This window comes from Trachypithecus francoisi, unplaced genomic scaffold, assembly GCF_009764315.1.
Source record: "Trachypithecus francoisi isolate TF-2019V2 unplaced genomic scaffold, Tfra_2.0 Lachesis_group16, whole genome shotgun sequence".
Lineage (NCBI taxonomy): Eukaryota > Metazoa > Chordata > Mammalia > Primates > Cercopithecidae > Trachypithecus > Trachypithecus francoisi.
The window spans coordinates 80,838,606-80,857,815 of record NW_022681461.1 but is presented as its reverse complement, the minus strand read 5'-3'; the positions used below and the strand labels follow the sequence as shown (position 1 = coordinate 80,857,815).

The window sequence follows — 19,210 nt, the reverse complement described above, 5'->3', positions numbered from 1 at the left end:
AGGCTGACACAGGAGAATCGCTTGAACCCGGGAGGCAGAGGTTGCAGTGAGCCAAGATCGCGCCACTGTATTCCAGCCTGGGCAACAGAGCTAGACTCTGTCTTAAAAAAAAAAGTGTTGGAAAGGTTAGCTATTAAACCTCCTAATACTTACGTCCTTTTCCAGTTTTTACTCAGCACATGGCTTCCTAATTTGGAGTTCAAAGATATGCTTAAAATGGTATGCTGATTCACACATGTAAATATGCAAATATGTATGCAAAGCATTAAAATTTTTTTTTCCGTGTCTTAGTATTGGGTTGAAGTTCTGAGGTGGGATTGATTGCCCTACAGTGTCCTTGGAGGAGTCAGGAGAGGGGGAGAGGGGCAACAGGGTGAGTGTGAATGAGTAAGTACTGACCAGCTGTGTCTAACCCCACCGCTAGCAGTTTGTGCTGCTTGGAGGCAGAAGGAGACTAACACGTATTAAGACATGCACTTTACATGTATCATGTATTATCTCATGTAATTCTCACAACAGCCTTTGTGGTAAGTGGTTTTAACCTTAACTTATAGATGGCAAACTGAGGCACAGAATTAAGTAAGTTTGTCCAAGGTCACCCAAGAAGAAAATGGAGTCATCAGTATTCCATTGATCGATGCAGGTTTTTCTGACCCCGAAGCCCACCATCTTTCCCTTGTAGCATATTCTTACTTATAATAATAGTACCTAACAACTATAATAGCTAAGACTTTATTAAGCTCTTACTATATGCCAGGCAGATTTTTTTTACCATTTTACTGGATTACATCATTTAATCCTTACAACAGCCCAATGAGCTACATACACTCATTATCTCAATTTTACAGATGAGTAAATTGAGACAGAAAGTTGAAGCTAGTGAGTAGCAAATCAGGGATAGTCTCCACTCTCAGTCTATTTTTTTTTTACAAAGTATAGCTTCAAGAAGTTTCTACTAACTGTAGCTATGGTCTCTACTCTTTCCTTGTAGCTCCCTTACCTGCACAATGAAAGTGCAGGGCTTGTTTAGAAAACAGTTTGTTTGCCTTTTTAGGTAAGTATATTTAAAGGGGAAATATTTTTCCTTGAGGAATTGCATCTGAGTGTAGTATTTTCCACTCTAGGCCATAGATCTAGCAGGGCTATTTAGATAAGTACTAATCATGATACTTGGCTGTGATTAATTAAATAATGATAGTCTCTGCCTTCATAGCCAGTTTACTAAAGATAATAAAAACGTAACCTTTTAATGACCAGGTTGCAAGAATAGTTCTTAGCCTCAGTCTTTCCTCCCAAATACAATCAGTTTATCAGTAGTGATTCACTTTACTTCCTGTTCTTCTGGCTAGTAGCTTGCTGTCAAGCATAGGTTTTTATTGCTTTGTTTTGGTCAGTGCATGCTTGACTTAGCAAGCATGATGTGCTTCTGAAGTATCTACCATTTGCCTTTAGTACTGTGATGAAGCATATTCCCATGAAATGAAGTGACCTTTGCAGTATACAAAGCCAGTGCCTTACTGTCCTCCAGTCTTCAATATTAAGAGCATGGCAGTGCTTCACGATGTAATTCTTTGACTTGTATACAGCTTTATTGCAGGAAGAAAACAGAAGTATTGCTTGCACTGAAGCAATAATGATTCAAAACCCGCGTTCCTATTGTTCTTTGAATTTTTTTCTTTCATCCTTTGCTGATGTTCACTTAAAGGAACCCCTTTACAACCAAATGAAACTAAAGAATGAGGAAAGCTGGGTTTGATTCTATGCTCTGATCTTTACTAGCTTTGATGGCCTTGGATAACTTGTTTAACGTCTCTAGGCCTCAATTTCTTCATCATGAGGATTAGAGATAACATACTACAAGCACCTATTAAGAGAACACAGACTGGCACAGAGCAGGTGTTCTGTATAGGGAAGCTGATATTATTACTATTATTATTATTAATAAAATTCAAAGATGATCTTGTGATGTAAAGGTTAGGATTTGTTTTGTTATGGTAGTAAATAGTGTTTCCCTATGAACTTCTTTGTATTGCTTATGTGCAATCCGAGGAAAACAGTAGAACAGTGTTTGCAGTAAGGAAAGATAGCTCTTTGTTCCCTTCAGCAGACAAAAGAAGCTCATTATCGTATCAACTAGTGACTGTTGGCTATTGAAATGGTTTATTTGTATGTTTTTTTCTGTTTCTTTCCTAGGGATTTATTTGTGGCTTTTCAATAGCAACAGGTGCAGCAGCAAGACTAGTGTCAGGATACGACAGCTATGGAAATATCTGTGGGCAGAAAAATACAAAGTTGGAAGCAATACCAAACAGTGGCATGGACCACACCCAGCGGAAGTGAGTAGACTGTTGCTGAATGATGAACACGTGGAAACTTTGAAAGAGGCACAGAGAAAATCCTGCTATTCTTACTGTTTTAAAGATAATATCTTACCAAATATTATTTTTATGTGACTTCTGTTGGTGTGTTTGATTTTTTTTCACTGAAACCTTGAATCATTCTTGTTTTTGGTCTACAAATATATTCTTCAGGAAACAGAATTAGTTACCATGTTAAAATGGGCTACCTTTATCCATGTTAGTGGGTAAAGGCTTGATTTGAAAAGGTTATTCTTTTACTCTTTTTTTTTTTCCATTAGCCTTTAAGTTGTGCACTAGTTTTAACCCTGTAACATTTTTTTCCTCTAAGATTATACTTAATGGGAGAGAGAGGGATGATAATGGATTTTGAAATATTAACATTATAAAAAATACTTTATGTGGTATGATTTATAAGTATACATCAGTTTCCTATTTTACAAAAGATACATTTTGTCAGACTTTAAAATTTGCTTTGGGTTCTCAATATTCATGAGATTCCTGACTTAATTGACTTTTTCTTCAAAAGAGCTATCATTTTGTTTTTAATACCTGTGGGGAAAATAGATTTTATCTAGCATATTTTATGTATTATGCTAATATATTTGTGTAAACTATATATTTGTGACCCATGAAGCCTTATTAGGCATTTGTTCTTCAGAATTAGCAAAACTAATTTTAAGGTAGTAGGCTAACTAATCCAGTTAATGCACTTTATAAGAAAAGGCTAAGCAGGTAACATTTTAAGGTTGTAGGTCTATTATAAAGCATTTTCCAGGAACATAATATGTAATAACTGTATTTATTATTATATAAATCTGTTGGTTAAATCTGGGCCCCTAGTGGGAAGTATAAGATTAATTTGATAATGTTACAAACCTGAAGAAATCCAAATAGTTAATTTCTCAGTGTTATTCCTCCCATTAATGAAGATAAGATAATGCATTTTAAATAAACAAAATTGTAAATGACAACATTGAGTATCTTTATAGCATCCCAAAGTGAACTAGCATGTGATACCACCCTGTGAGGTAGGTGAAACAGAGGCTTGGAAGACTGAAGTAATTTTCCCAAAGTCACATGGCTGGTAGGCGGTAGAATATCCAGCCCAGAAGATGAGTTTTTCTCTTGATATGCACCTGCATCCATTGAGAGAAGTGAAAATTGGACTCGTAGCAATTGGAAGAATTGTTACATTTCTTCTTCTTTACGATTGCTTCATGAAATTAATGCAAATTTTAGACTGTGTGTTATTTCTTGTAGCAAGACTATGCATATTTTTTTAATTTTTATTTTGAAATAACTTTATACTCATCAAAGTTGCAAATATAGTACAGAGTTCCACAGTACTATTTTTTTGTAGATAGCATCTACTCTGTAAAATATTATTTAACTCTTCAATGCTGCTGACATGTATCAAATATAAAATATTACAATTTAGATAATTGAGGAGATAAGAGGAAAAGGGAACTACTCCCTCAGGTCTTCTACTTACATGGGCTTGCAATCATTTTTAATGGCTCCTTTCATAACTTGCCATGACTCCAAGCCTGTTCTCACCATAAAGTTTGTGTAAATGCCACTCTTCGTATTTAACATTGTGGTGTTAAATATGTTCAGTGGAGCAGATTGCAAATACTTGGATTATTCTATGTACCTTTCGGCCTCTTCCAAGAGAGGCTACTTATTATTCTGAAAATGTGGTCACTGTTCCCTGAATGCTTAGCATAGTCAAGAGCCATTCATATAGAGGGAAAATAGTTTCGCAAGTGTAGCTGTTCCTTAATTCATGTACACGTTTAAAATTTATTTTTGATTTCTACTTCATCTTATCTTACCGTATGACCTTTTTAGTGCTAACCTACTTAAGTATTTCTGTCTATAGATGTTTTTGTAAAAAAAGAACAGACTTTTTTTTACCTTTCTCAGATAAGTCTGTAATATTTCAATCTGAAAAGAGACAGAAAAGCAGCAGTCTTTGTGTTTGTCACCTTTATTCCATCCTCTTCTTTCTCCTGAAAATGTATTGGTTTCCTTCCTTTACACTTATTTCCTCGTACTTCTTTGCTTCCTTATGAACTGTAGGCCCTTCTGTAGCTGTATAGTATTTTTATACCTGTTTTGTCTGCTGGTACTTCAGCCTAACCTTGATCACTCTCCCATTCCTTACTGTACTGTCAGCCGCTAGTACAGTAGCTGGTCTTACTAGGACCTTTATATATATTTGTTGAAAAAGTCAACAAATCAGTTCTCTAAAATCTCAACTATAACTCTTTCTTGCATTCATGAATATTGTTTCTTCTATCAGAAAAAAAAATTCCTCCCAATCTGCACATGGCTAAACTCTACTCATCCTTCAGCTCTCAGCATAAATGTCACTTCACTTCCCAGAGAGATATTTTTGTTCTCATAATTTAAATCCAATATTCAAAAGTACTCTCATTGTATCCTATAATACGTGTAATTATATACTTATTTTTTGATTATTTGTTAAATGTGTATCCTAAGTGCCATGAGAGAAGAGATATATTTGCCTAGAGCATAGTAGGCACACATTTAAATGCTTGTTGAATAAATAAATCAATTTTTTTCCTTAGAATATGTTTTAAGAAGTAAATTAGTGAATCTGAGAATTTGAATATTTTAAAATTATTAATGCATATTGCTGAATGGCTTTCCATAAAGACCGTTCCATTTATATTCCCATGAACAGTGTTTGAGATTGCTTTATCTTTGCTAGTATTATTAGTTGTTATTATTTACTAATTTGTTAAGCCAGAAAATGGTGTTTTATAGTTTTCATTTGCATGTCTTTGATTATTAATGAGTGTGAACCTTTTTTCCCCATGTTTGTTAGCCTCTCATGAAGACTGTTGTGCTAGCGTATCTATTCTTGGTCTTCTTATCTCTAATCTCCTCCATCCTTTATACTGTGATAAGATTAAGTTCTTTAAAATAGGGCTCTTATGTTGTCATTTCCCTCCTCAAGAGCCTTTCCTTTGGTAGTGTTGTCTATAGCCTCAAAGAAGAGCCCACTTAGCCCTGCCCTTCCGGGCCTCTTATGATCTGGACCCGTTTCACCTATTCAGTCTCCTCCCACTGTTCCTCAGTGTGATGTTCTTATTGTCTGGGACATTCAATTGATTCTTACCTCTTTGCTGTTCCTTCTACCTGTCTGCCAGTCTGAATTCTTGAAACACTTAAGATGCGTCTCATAGCTAACCTCTGTATGAAATGTTTCAAAACTAATCTTATCCGTAGTGAGCTTTCCTTTACTTTGATTACCTGAACTTTTCTATATTATACTTGTTATTCTACTGTCTTCAGTTTGCGCCCTAATTATATTGTGTGTTTCTCATCTGTCTGTATTAATTGGCAGTTGCTAGGTAATAGTATTACTGTAAAGTTAGTGGCTTAAAACAAGATACATTTGTGATCACTTTCTGTAGGTCAGAAATCTGGATGTAGCTTACCTGGGTCTTCAGACACAGAGACTCTCACAAGGCTGCACTTAAGTTGTTGGTCAGGGCTAGGATTTCATCCAAGGCTCACTGAGGGGAAGTTCCCCTTCTAAGCTCTTGTGGTTGTTGGCAGCATACAGTTCCTTGAGGGCTGTTGGACTGAGGGCCTTTGTTCCTTGCTGGCTGCCATTTTTTTGATGGTGGGGATCAGGGTGGTAGTGATATATTTTGAACTCTGATTGGGAATTCCAAAAGCATACTTTTTCTGCCACATTCTAGATTGTCCACAATCTTTAGGTCTATAATATATAAGTAGCCTTAGAGTATATATGTCAATTTTAGATTAAAAATTATCATTATTATTATTATTGGAGGCAGAGTCTCGCTCTGTTGCCCAGGCTGGAGTGCAATGGCATGATCTCGGTTCACTGCAACCTCCTCCCCCTGGGTTCAGGCGTCTCCTGCCTCAGCCTCCCAAGTAGCTGGGACCACAGGCATGCACCACCACGCCTGGCTAATTTTTTTTGTATTTTTAGCAGAGACTGGGTTTCGCCATGTTGCCCAGGCTGGTCTTGAACTCCTGAGCTCAGGCAATCTGCCCACCTCGGCCTCCCAAAGTGCTAGGATTACAGGCGTGAGCCACTGTGCCCAGCCTTATTACTATTATTGTTATTCCCAGAGAGGAAGCTCCCTATCTTCCATATCAATTTGGACAGACCAGAGATGGTCCTGTTTAGTGGCAAGATACCTGAGTTAGTGAGTGTGTGGACTGAGCTAGGACAAATAAAAGGTCTAGCTTTGTTGGCCTCTGGGGAGAAGACTGGGGTGAGGGCAGGGGTTTTGTGTATCTACCAAAGATGCTCCCATATGCTGGGTGCCTGAGATGGGAGAAGATGTGGCAAAGTGGTGGTAGCTCTTTGTAAACTAGGTCATCGTTGTAAAGCTGGGTGACAGTAAATAGGGAACTGCTCTTAATCTTTTTGACATAAACATTGTATCATTATTAGAACTTTTTCCTCATTCTTCAAACAGTCCTAACGCAGAGCTTAGTGTCCCCTTTCTTTGTTACTCCAAGAAGTTTTACCAGTATATCTACGCATGAATATTGATTCTTCCATAGAGGTTTTAAAGATATATTTTTGCACAAATCTAATTTTCTTTTTTATCTTTTTGTCTTTCTTCCAAGGAAGCCATTTAAAGTCCCAATCACTGATAAAGGCTCCATTACCCTAAAATGCCTCTCCAATTTCAGATAATCTGTATTAACAGGATGTAAAGAACTGGAGGTCTGCAGAGGATGATAGCATCTATGTATGAGTAAAATCTATAGGGGGTACATTTTATTTGAGCTCTTTTCAATTTCCTGCATAATCTTTACCAGAGTACCTAGTAAAAACAGAATCAGAGTATGAGTTTTACTTCTTTCTCTTAATTGTTCTCATTGGCAAGATACTCAAAGCTTAAAATGTTTGTGCTAAAACGATCCTTGAGATCATATTACAAGTGAGGAAACTGAGTCTAGGAAACATGAGGGACTTGATGGAGATAGACCAGCACTCAATTCTCACTCTCAGTCAGTGCTCTTTGCATCATGCACTAAAATAGATCTGGTGAGCTGTGTGGTAATTCCAGTTTCCCACCTTTTTTGCTTTGGGGGTTTCTCCCTCCCAGCATTTAAAGATGAAAGAAATTTTGGGGGGAACTTGATGAGTCCCCACTCACACTGAAAAAACTTTGAAAGGAACCAAAGCCCTTATACAATCTAGGAAGGCTTGAGTAATTTGAAGGCAATTTTGTCTATTTCTTTCTTTGTCAAATAAAGAATATGAATTGTGATGAGGAACTGCATTTTTTGTCTTTTTTTGTCTTTTTTTTTTTTTTTTTTTTTTTACTGTTTGTATGTTTTCAGTATTTACTGAAAAATACTTAGCTTCAAATTGATAATGGGTTTTTTTTTTAAGTAAGATAATTGATTGTTTAATAAACAGTGATCTTATTTTAAGGAAACTCTCCATTTTTATAATATCTACACATATGCAGAATAGGACTTTAGTGGCCACTGATCACCTTCTTTAAAGTGAGAGTCCTGTATCTTTAGTGTCTCTGGTTCAGTCTACCCCATGATCACATATTAACTTATGCAGAGGATTATTTAGGGGATTGTACCAATAGGAAGACTGTGCTCGCTCTTTAAATGATTGCCAAACTTTCTAGGCCTATACTAACCATATAGCCATCTATTTTAGGGAGAATATTATTCTTTAATTAGTCAGCATGTAAAACATGCCTCTTTTGAAGACTTTTTAAAGAGTAACCGAATCTTACTGACTGTGCATACCTGTTCGTGTTAGAAAAACTAGAAAAATACAGATAAAATATGCTAAGATATTTGCATTGGTCCTCTTATCAGCTAAGTACTTGTACAGGTTTTCATTATGTGACTAGGACTTCTCTTCCTCGTGATGACTTAAATCATATTGCTGTTTACTGAATGACTATCCTTCACCATTTTTGAAAATTATGTTTATTATTTTAAATATTTTAGCCCTCAGCAAACATTTATTGAAAATCAGCTGTGTGCTACAGACCACTATTACGAATACTAAAATAACAAGCAACCTAAGTGGTTGAAAAAAAGGTTTGGTTAAATTCATTCATTCATTCATTCATTCATTTGTGAACTCTATTTCCTGGCCGTCTTCTTTGAGTTAGGCACTTGAAATTATACTCCTGAGCAAAATAAGCATACTTTTTTTTTTTTTTAATCTCATGGGAATTACAGTTTTGTGGAGAAAACAATAAAATCATCATACAATCACAAATTATTATAGCTAAAGGAAGTGTTTTGAAGAGAGAGGTATAAGGATATGAGAGAGGTTATAATGGGAAGGCCATGAGAGAGGTTACAATGGGAGGTCCTGGCCCAGTCTGAGACACTGTGGAGTCAGTAAAAATGATGCTGTAGAAGTATGTCCATAACATGCAATATATGCATAACATTATTAAGGGAAAAATAAATTGCAAACCAGTATGTACAGCATGATTTTATTTATATATGTAAAAATATACATATACATAGAAAAGTATGGAATGACATGAAAATGTCAGCAGTGTGATTAGCTGTTGAATTATGGATGGTTTTAATTTTGTGCTTATCTCTTTTTTCCTAAGTTTTCTATAATCAATATATATTACTTGGGTAATGAAAAAAAATAAAAAGGATCAAAAGACATTTGTAGTCCCTGTCCTTGAAGACCTTGCATTCTAGTGGGAAAGACAAAATACATAGAGAAATTATGACAGTTCAGTGTTGGAATGTCATGTAAAAGTGTTGTCTATTGAAAGCTGAGTGACTCCACTTTCCTGAGTTCCTAACAGCAGGCTGGTGGGGAGAGGAAAATAAGGCAATTTGATGGTAGTACTGGAACCACCATTGTGTTAGTTTCCTTATGTTGCTGTAACAAATTACCATAAAGTAAGCAGCTTTAAACAATGAAGTTCTGTAAATCAGAAATTGAAGCAAATTCGTTGCTTTAAACAATGAAGTTCTGTAGATCAGAAGTCTGTGCATAGCATGGCTTAGCTGATTCTCTGCTGTAGGGTTTGAAGGATGAAATCAAAGTCTTGGCAGGGCTGTGATTTTTTTCTTAAGGTTCTAGGGAATGAATCCTCTTCCAAGCTCATTCAGGCTGTTGACAGAGTTCAGTTTCACATGGCTGTAGGACTGTAGGACTCCTTGCTAGCTATAAACTAGGAGTCATTCTCAGCTTCTAGAGGTAACATATATTCTATAGCATATATTCTATGGCTCATGGCTCTCTTCCTCCAGCAAAATTGGGTCCGATTCTCAGTCTTGAATCTCTCTGACTTCCCCTTCAGGGCAGCATCTTGGTTGCAGGTTGTACATGTGAGTTGAAGACTCTCAGCCAGTGGCAGGGGTTCAGGGACAGGGTAATTTTAGGCAGAGTTTTGGAGCCCCATTTAGGTGTAAAGATGCTAACTAAATTTTCAGAAGGTAAGTTTATAGAGATGTCTTTGAAAATATTTTTTGTCATATTTTGGGGGTTCAAGGCAGGGCTTGGATTTTATCAGGGTAAAGTCAAGTAAAGTAGGCTGTAGAAGGATGGTACACGTAATGGTGATTGGAAGAAGAGGTGAATAGGTGGTTATGAGGGTTTGGGGACTGAGAGGTGGCTCCAAGAGCCCATCTTCTGGTGAAGATGGAATTCTGATTAGAATACCAAGCTTGGTTCTCATCGTCTGAGGAATAGTGTGGCTGAGTCTACAGGTTGGAATTCTTGTTGGCCATCCTAAAGCCCAGGGAAGACTGGCACACACAGGAAGGTGCTTCCGACTCTGTCATGTACTCCTGACTCTATCTTGTGGAGTTGTAGAAGCTTAGAAGAAGAGAGGTGTACATGTGTCCATTAGACTAATTCTTAAGTTTTACAGGCTATTCTACCTACCTGTTGTTAAGGTATTACTTAGAGCAGCCTGCTTCTAAGTAATACCTATCCTTAGGGATAGGTTTAAACAAATGGAGATGCTCTAAGCCTTTGACGAATTTGCCTTTGCTTTGAGGGAAAGCACTCTTCTCTCTGTCTCCTATCGGTACTCCCTGATTCAAACTCTAACCTACTATCGCTCCTACTTTAGCATAAAGTGAAAAAGAGAAGCCTAGATAGATACCTCACATAAACTTGTATTTGAGAACTTATTTCCCCCCCAAATTTACAAGCATTTGAAAATAGTAACATCTGTGATGTTCTAAATAAAAACTTCTTGTGTTATGTATACAGGTTTTTTTGTTTTTTTGAGATGGAGTCTTGCTCTGTCACCCAGGCTGGAGTGCAATGGCAAGATCTCAGCTCACTGCAACCTCTGCCTCCCGGGTTTAATAGATTCTCCTACCTTAGCCTCCCAAGTAGCTGGTATCACAAGCACCCACCACCACACCCAGGCAATTTTTGTATTTTTAGTAGAGATGGGGTTTCACCATGTTGGCCGGGCTGGTCTTGAACACTCCTGACCTCAATGATCCCCCCCCACTTCAGCCTCCCAAAGTGCTGGGATTATAGACGTGAGCCACCACACCCGGCCTATACGGTTTTTTCTTTTTTTTTTTGAGACAGAGTCTCACTCAGTCGCCCAGGCTGGAGTGCAGTGGCGTGATCTCCGCTCACTGCAAGCTCCGCCTCCGGGGTTCACGCCATTCTCCTGCCTCAGCCTCCCGAGTAGCTGGGACTACAGGCGCCCGCCACCACGCCTGGCTAATTTTTTGTATTTTTAGTAGAGACGGGGTTTCACCGTGTTAGCCAGGATGGTCTCCATCTACTGACCTCCTGACCCGCCTGCCTCGGCCTCCCAAAGTGCTGGGATTACAGGCGTGAGCCACTGCACCCGGCCTCCTATACAGTTTTTTCTAAACTTTCATTCTCTCTTGTGGAAAATGTTAGAAGCTGTAAATGTGCTAACTAAATTTTCAGAAGGTAAATTTATGGAGATTTTTTGTGACCACACTACTCTTTAGCCTAAATTTTTCATCTCTTTACAAAGGTAACATCTGTATTGCTAGTGTAATTCTGCCTTCAGGATAATACTTGCTGTGGAAAATACTGCTAGCAATTTGAAAGAGGAGATCCAGCTACATACCTTAGAAAATGCAGGAGTTGAAAGTCAAAATGTTTTGTCAATTCTAAATAGGGAAGTGAAAAGCTGTTTAACAGAACTAGATGACATGTATGCAGCTACGTGGCAAGGAAGGGAGGATTGGTTTTTCTCCGTGTTGTTTGACCAGGTGTGTATATTTGCCATGTCTAAGTTAAATAGCTGATACAAATGCTCAATCCGAAGTCTCACTATTTGAGTTGGTTCTAGGTGACCTGACACCTGTAAAGATTTTTATAAGCTTTAGTCATTGTACATGAGCTGATAGATCATGATCTTTGTAATATACTTCAGGTAATTATTAACTGCTTCAACTATGAGTTTGATGGTGATTGGTTTGGCACCCACTTGTGTTTACCTGGGTATGAGAGTTGAGGGCACCTAGGAAGTTAGAGGGCACACAGTCCACACACAACCACCCTTACATCTGACCCCAAATGCAAGATTGGGGTCCATAAAACCACCTATTTCCTGGCAAATAATTTGCCAGGAAGACTTACAAAACTCACTGAATGCTACTGTACTCATGGTTGTGGTTTATTTTTAGGAAAGGATATAGAGTAAAATCAGCCAACAAAAGGAGTGCATGAGGCAGAGCTTCCATTGTTGTCTCCCTTGGAGAGAGTGGAGTGTGCGGAGTCAGAGCACAGTACTTTCTCGGTGTCAGTGTGTGACAATACACAGAGTATGGCTAACCAGAGAAGCTCCCCTAAGCCTCAGTGTTCATAATTATGTGGCTGACTCAGTCTCCAGTCTCCAGCTCCTCTGGTCAGTTTGATACCAGGTGATCCCAAACTCCTAATCTAAACAATATTTTTGGTCTTTCTAGGGTGGTCGACCCCCACCCTAAATACTCTGTGGAGTAGTCTACCCCAACCCTGAAACACATGGTTAGACTTCTATGACCCAAGAGCACCAAATCAACAGACACTCCGATAAGGCTTAGAAATTCACTCCCAGAAGTCACGGGCAAAGTCCAGATCTCTTTCTGAGTAAGGCTAAATTCTTACTACACACTGGGGCTCATTAGATTAGATTGAATTTTGTAAAGTCGATTTTTGGGAAGAAATTTGAAAATATTTCATTTTTATAGCTTTGTTGAGTTATAACTTACATATAGTAAAATTTACTCATTCAAGTGTAGCTTGAATTTGGTAACTACATACAGTCATGCATCTTCCACCACAATCCACACTTCTTTTCCTCTTAGAAAATTACCTTGTGCCCCTTTGTAGTCAGTGCTTGCCCCCATTCTTGTCCCTAGACAACCACTGATCTGCTTTTCATAGTATAGTTTTGTTTTTTCTAGAATGTCATATACAAAGAATTATACATTGTGTAGTATTTTGTGTCTGCCTTTTAAAACATACCATAATAATGCTACTGAGATTCATGCATGTTGTTAAATATATCAGTGGTTAATTCCTTTTAAATTACTGAGAAATATTTCATTGTGTGGATATAACACAGTTTATATGTTCACTAGGTTTTTTGCAATTTGGGTTATTTGAATATTTAACTTTTTTTTTTTTTTTTTTAACTGTTGTAATACTGCTTTAACAATTTGTGTATGTAATTTTATATATTTCATTACTCTTGGAGAGTTAGATATATAGCATTGAGATTGCAGAGTCATGTGGTGAGGATGTTTAACTTTATAAGAAATTGTCAAGCTGTTTCCCAAAGTGGTTGCTGCACCATTTTGCATTCCCACTACAAAAGTAGGAGGGTTATGTTTGCTTCATTTCCTCACTAACATTTTGTATTATGAGACTTTTTTTTATTTGTTATATTTTATTTTATTTATTTCTTTTAGAGATAGGATCTCACTGTGTTGCATGGTTCAGAGTGCCATGGCTATTCATTGGCATGATTATAGCACATCACAGCCTCAAACTCCTGGCCTCAAGTGACCCTCAGGCTCCCAAATAGCTGGGACTGTAGGTACAGATCACCATGCCTGTCTCTGTTCTTTTTATTCTTAGCCATTCTAGTGAATCTGTAGTGGTATCTCATCGTAGTTTTAATTTGCATCTTTCTAATGACCGATGATATTGACCATCTTTTTAAGTGCTGGTTGACCATCCATCTGTTTTCTTTTGTGAAGTATTCATATCTTGCACATTTTAAAACAAACTGGTTAGTCTTAATGAGTTATAACCACTAAATCTGTATACAAGACCTTTGGTGTTTTGCAATTATTTTTTCTAATCTTTGGTTTGCTTTTTGTTTTCTTAATGACATCTTTTGATGAGCAAAAGTTTTACATTTTGATGAAGTTGAATTTGTTTGTTTTTATTAATGGCTCATGTTTTTTGTGTACTATCTGATAAATTACTGCCTTACCCCAAATTCACAATTTTTTTATGCTTTCTTCTGAAAGTTTTTTAGTTAGCTCTTATGTTTATATATATGATACATTTTGATTTAATTTTTTATTATGGTGTGAAGAAAAGGTCAAGGTTTATCTTTTTTCTCCCATACAAAAAATACAGTTATTCCAGAAGCATTTATTGGAAAGACTGTCTTCCGCATTGAATTACTTTGCCACCTTTGTTGAAAATAGATTTTATTACAGGTTTGATGGCATGAAAGGAGGCTGATGGAGAGTTTCTAGTAATAGCAGCTACCAATATTATGGAGAAATAGAAGTAGTTTACCTCATTAAATAAGCAAGGACATCATCTTTTTAATAGCACTATTTTAAATAACTAGCTGCAGCAAATCATAATAAAAGAGATAAATAGAATATGTATAGGTGGTTAGAAAGAAAAATAATACTATTTGCCAGTGACAAGGGGCTATAACCTAGAATGTTTAGGAGATTCAACAAAAACATATCTTGAAATGAGGTGCTTAACTTATAGGTTATAAAACAGATGCCTAACTAAAGTCAGTCATTTGTCTTATCAGTGCACAGAAAATACAATGAAAAATATAATACTTGTTTTATTAAAATAAAATCTAACAAGATATATGTGGGACCAAATACAGAGAGTTATAGTATTTTAATTAAAAAAAAAAAAGCAAGAGAGGTATAATCTACTGGTTGAGTAGTCTTAATATAGTAAAGATGACAATACTAACAAAATTAATTTATAGATTTAATACAGTGCCAGTTAAGAGCCCAGTAGGATGTGCATTGAACTTGATTGATAATATAAATCACAGAGTAAAGGACCAGGGAAGAATTTCAGAGGGGAAATGTTTTTAAATTGTTTCTCATTCACAAGATAATTTGAAAGGATTAGAAGTAGGTACATACAGTGTAAGACAATGAAATGGGAGTAAAAAAGATGAGGAGCCACACAATGGAAGTAGAGAAGAGATGAGACCAGAAATCTAGGCTAAGTGTAGTTACTGACATTAAGCACTAAATTAGCTGTGAACTTCCTGGTTTTGAAGGCAGGAAGGGAAACACATGGGTTTCACCAGAGGTTGCAAATCCAAAAGCCCCTAGGCAGATACTGTAAATCACTTACATGGGTTGGGTATAAGACAACAGGGAATATTGGACACTTTGAACTTTATATGTGTGTGCCCCATATAAAGGAGATAGCTGCTCATTGGGGTGAGTTTTGGCATATGGGTAGATGGGGCCAGTGATGCTAAGTTTTTAGAAGAAGCCAGAAGTCTGTTAATGAGAAGAAGAGTGTATCAGTCTTATGATTTTTAAATGTTGATAGTTAGCGTACTGGCCAAATGAAAGATGGGAGCGAAGGATTACTGATTGTGTGAGTACAGATTGTGTATATATAGTCGTCATTATCTAATTAATAATTGTGTCACTTGGAGAATGAAAGGGGTATTGCCATTCTAGGCCGAAACCTTTTCCAAAGGACAACAACAAGACTACCTGGGCATAGGTTAAGAACAGTGATGGGAACAAAATAGAAACAGCAGAAATAAATACTGTGAAAGTAGTCAGTGTTTAACAGAAAACATTGGGTTGAGTGATACTGTGAAGAAAGCTACATTTAGTTCTATTTTAATCTCATACCATGCAAAATAAGTTCCACATGGGTTAAATATTTTAAAATGAATGTTCTACTTTATATAATTGAATGAATATTATACTTTAGTGATTGTTATATTTTGTATAATTTCAGTATTATAAATGAATATTATGCTTTGTATAATTTCAATAATTGATACATTGTTGAGGCAATAAAGGAATTAAATAAGGCTGGGCGTGGTGGCTCATGCCTATAATCCCAGCACTTTGGGAGGTTGAGGCGGGCAGATTACCTGAGGTCAGGAGTCCGAGACCAGCCTGGCCAACATGGTGAAACCCCCTTCTCTATTAAAAAAAAAAAAAAAAAAACCCCACCAGGCGCAGTGGCAGGCCCCTGTAATCTCAGCTACTCGGAAGGCTGAGACAGGAGAGTTGCTTGAACCCAGGAGGCAGAGGTTGCAGTAAGCCGAAATCGCACCATTGCACTACAGCCTGGGCGACAAAGTGAAACTCCGTTTCTTAAAAAAAAAAAAAAAAAAAAAAAAAATTAAATAATTCCAAAGTAGGCATGTTTGATTATCAAAAATTTGATTCTCTGATACAAAAGCAATACAATGGGAACAACATTTAGAGTTTTTCTGTAATAGGTAAGATTTTTCATGCAAGTGGGGATGTATCTGTAGGGATAGATCCATTAGGCAGATAATTGAAGGACACGTTACACTGTTGAAAATAACAACAGTAATGTTTGGCCAAAAGATCTTCATTTGTAAAATGAAAATAATAGCAGTACTTCCTTTGGTGTTTTAGAGGAGTAAAGATCATAAATCATGGTACGCCTTAGCACAGTGCGTGGTATCATGAATGTTAACAGCTGTTTATTATAATCATCTTCATTATCATCCGAAACAAACTTCAAAGTTACTTACCAAGGCTTCATCCCTTTTTAACCTAGATGGGGAAAACACAGCTATTTTAACCATCTGTTACATTTATGTAGTTTACAAAGCACTCTCACATATTCTGTCTCATTGATTCTCAACTATCCCTGGGAACTGTTTAAATTTTTTCTCAGGTTTTCTTTCAGAGTTCCCTCTTTCATAGACACAGCTTGGTCTTTGTCATCACCCTTAAATGTTCTAGCTATAAAATCAATTCAGAGTAATTCAAAACTTCCCCCACCCTCACCATGGGCTTCTCTCCTTCCATCTTGCATTGCATGTCCTTTTTTGCCCACTGCAGCCATTCTTTGACCTCTAGTCCTTTGACTCCTGTACTTTATCCTAAGCGCCTTTTTTTTTTTGAGATGGAGTCTTGCTCTGTCGCCCAGGCTGGAGTGCAGTGGCAAGATCTCAGCTCACTACAAGCTCCGCCTCCCGGGTTCACGCCATTCTCCTGCCTCAGCCTCCCGAATAGCTGGGACTACAGGCGCCCGCCACCACGCCCGGCTAATTTTTTTGTATTTTTATTAGAGACGAGGTTTCACCCTGTTAGCCAGGATGGTGTCGGTCTCCTGACCTCGTGATCTGCCCGCCTCGGCCTCCCAAGCGCTGGGATTACAGGCGTGAGCCAGCGAGCCTAGCTTTTTTTTTTTTTAAGACATAGTCTCACTCTGTGGTCTAGGTAGGAGTGCAGTGGTGCAATCTCGGCTCACTGCAACCTCCGCCTCCTGGGTTCAAGTGATTCTCTTGCCTCAGCCTCCTCAGTAGCTGGGATTATAGTTGTGTGCCACCACACCTGGCCAATTTTTGTATTTTTTTTGTAGAGGTGGGGTTTCAGTGTATTGGCCAGGCTGGTCTCAAACTCCTGGTCTCAAGCAATCCACCTGCCTTGGCCTCCCAAAGTGCTGGGATTGCAGGCATGAGCCACCACGCCTGGCCTCCAAGTGCTCTTTTTACTCTACTTTCATCCTTGTTTTTTGTTGTAATGTAATTTTTTCATAATATTGTAGCAATATCTAGTGTATATCTGTGCCTTACTCTGTCTTACTCAGAGATCTGAAAGAAATCTGTGATAGGCAAAGGATTCCAATGGACATTTCTCCAAAGCAGCTATATGAATGGCTAACAGGCACATGAAAAGATAGCCAACATCATTAGCTATCAAGAAATGCAAATCAAAGCCACAATGAGTTACTATTTCACATCCACTAGAATAATTATAATAAAAAGGCAGTTACAGATGTTGGTGAGGATGTGGAGAAATTGGAGCCCTCATACGTTGCTGCTGGGAATATAAAATGGGATAGCTGCTCTTGTAAACAATCTGACAGTCCATCAAAATATCAAAATAGAGTTATCATATGATCCAGCAATTCCACTCCTTAGTATCTACCAAAGAGAACTAACCACATGTCCCCACAAAGACTTGTACATGAACATTCATAGCAGCCGCAGCATCTAATAGCCCAAAACAGAAAACAGCGCAAATGTGCATCAACTGATGACAGGATAAACAAAATGTGGTATAGCCACACAATGAAAAGTTATCCAGCCATTACAAGGAATGAAGTGCTTATATATGCCATGGCATGGATGAACCTTGAAAGTGTTATACTTCATAAAAGAAGCCAGCCACATAGTCTATGATTTTCTTTATATGAAATGTATAGAATAGGCAAATATGTAGAGACATAAAGTAGATTAGTAGTTGCCTAGGGCTAGGGAGTAGGCGGACATGGAAGGATGATGTATTCACTTGTTTTCTGTTGCCTACAGTAGAATACCTGCAACTGGGTAATTTATAAAGAAAAAGGAATGTATTATAATTATGGAGGTTGAGAAGTCCAAGATGGAGGGTCTGCATCTGATTAGAGCCTTTTGCTGGTCGGACTCTGCAGAGTCCTGAGATAGCTCAGAGTTATCACATGATGAGGGGGTCGAGTGTGCTAATATGCTAACTCACATCTCTCTTCTTACAAAGCCACCAATTCCCCTCCCATGATAATCCATTAATCCATTAACAAGGGCAGAGCTCTCATGATCCAGTCACCTCTTAAAGGCACCACCTCTCAATACTGCCTCATTGGGGATTAAATTTCAACAGAGTTTTGGAGGGGACAAATATTTAAACCATAACAGATGGGGAGTTATTCTAATGGATATGAGGTTTCTTTTGGGGGTGACAAAAGGTTCTAAAATTAGATTGTAGTAATGGGATGAACAACTCAGTCAAATACACTTAAAACTTTGAATTGCACAGTTTACACAGGTGAATTTTATGGTATGTTATTTATATTTCAAAAAAGCTGTTACACTAAAAAGAAAGTGAAATTTCTGGCCATTGGCTCATGACACATATTATTTCTCAGTATGAGTGCTGAAACAAGTTGATTTAGGAGTGTTCTTTCAATTTGTTGGACTAACTAGAAAATTGTTTTTTTCATGTGAAATGTTCTTTTTTAAGAGACCAGGTATTGCTTTGTCAGCTAGGCTGGAGTGCAGTGGTACCACCTTTGCTCAGTATAGCCTCAACGTCTTGGACTTAAATAATCCTCCCACCTCAGCCTCCCAAGTAGCTGGGACTACAGGCATGTGTCACCACATCTGACTAATTTTTGTATTTTTTGTAGGGATGGGGTCTGACTATGTTGCCCAGGCTAGTCTCAAACTCCTGGCCTCAAGTGATCCTCCTGCCCTTGTCTCCCAAAGTACTGGGATTACAGACGAGAACTAATGCACCCAGTTAAAATTGTTTTAATTTACTTTCTTGCCTCAGTTTATTATAAGGAATATCATTTGCTGTAAGTGACTCTCGGTTGCCATTCTGAC

The 19,210-nt window shown here is 37.6% G+C and overlaps 1 protein-coding gene across 4 annotated transcripts in view; it reads left to right on the top strand.

Moving 5' to 3' along the window:
• The window catches only part of SLC44A1 (solute carrier family 44 member 1), a 199,241-nt gene that overhangs the window by 66,176 nt on the left and 113,855 nt on the right, over positions 1-19,210 (top strand). For 3 of the 4 annotated variants that reach the window (XM_033237917.1, XM_033237916.1, XM_033237915.1), the window contains exon 3: positions 2,194-2,336. The exons of the other annotated variant lie outside the window; for it this stretch is intronic. In XM_033237917.1, coding sequence (XP_033093808.1) covers positions 2,194-2,336 — 143 coding nt within the window. The remainder of the gene's footprint in view (positions 1-2,193; positions 2,337-19,210) is intronic. 4 annotated transcript variants of the gene reach the window in all.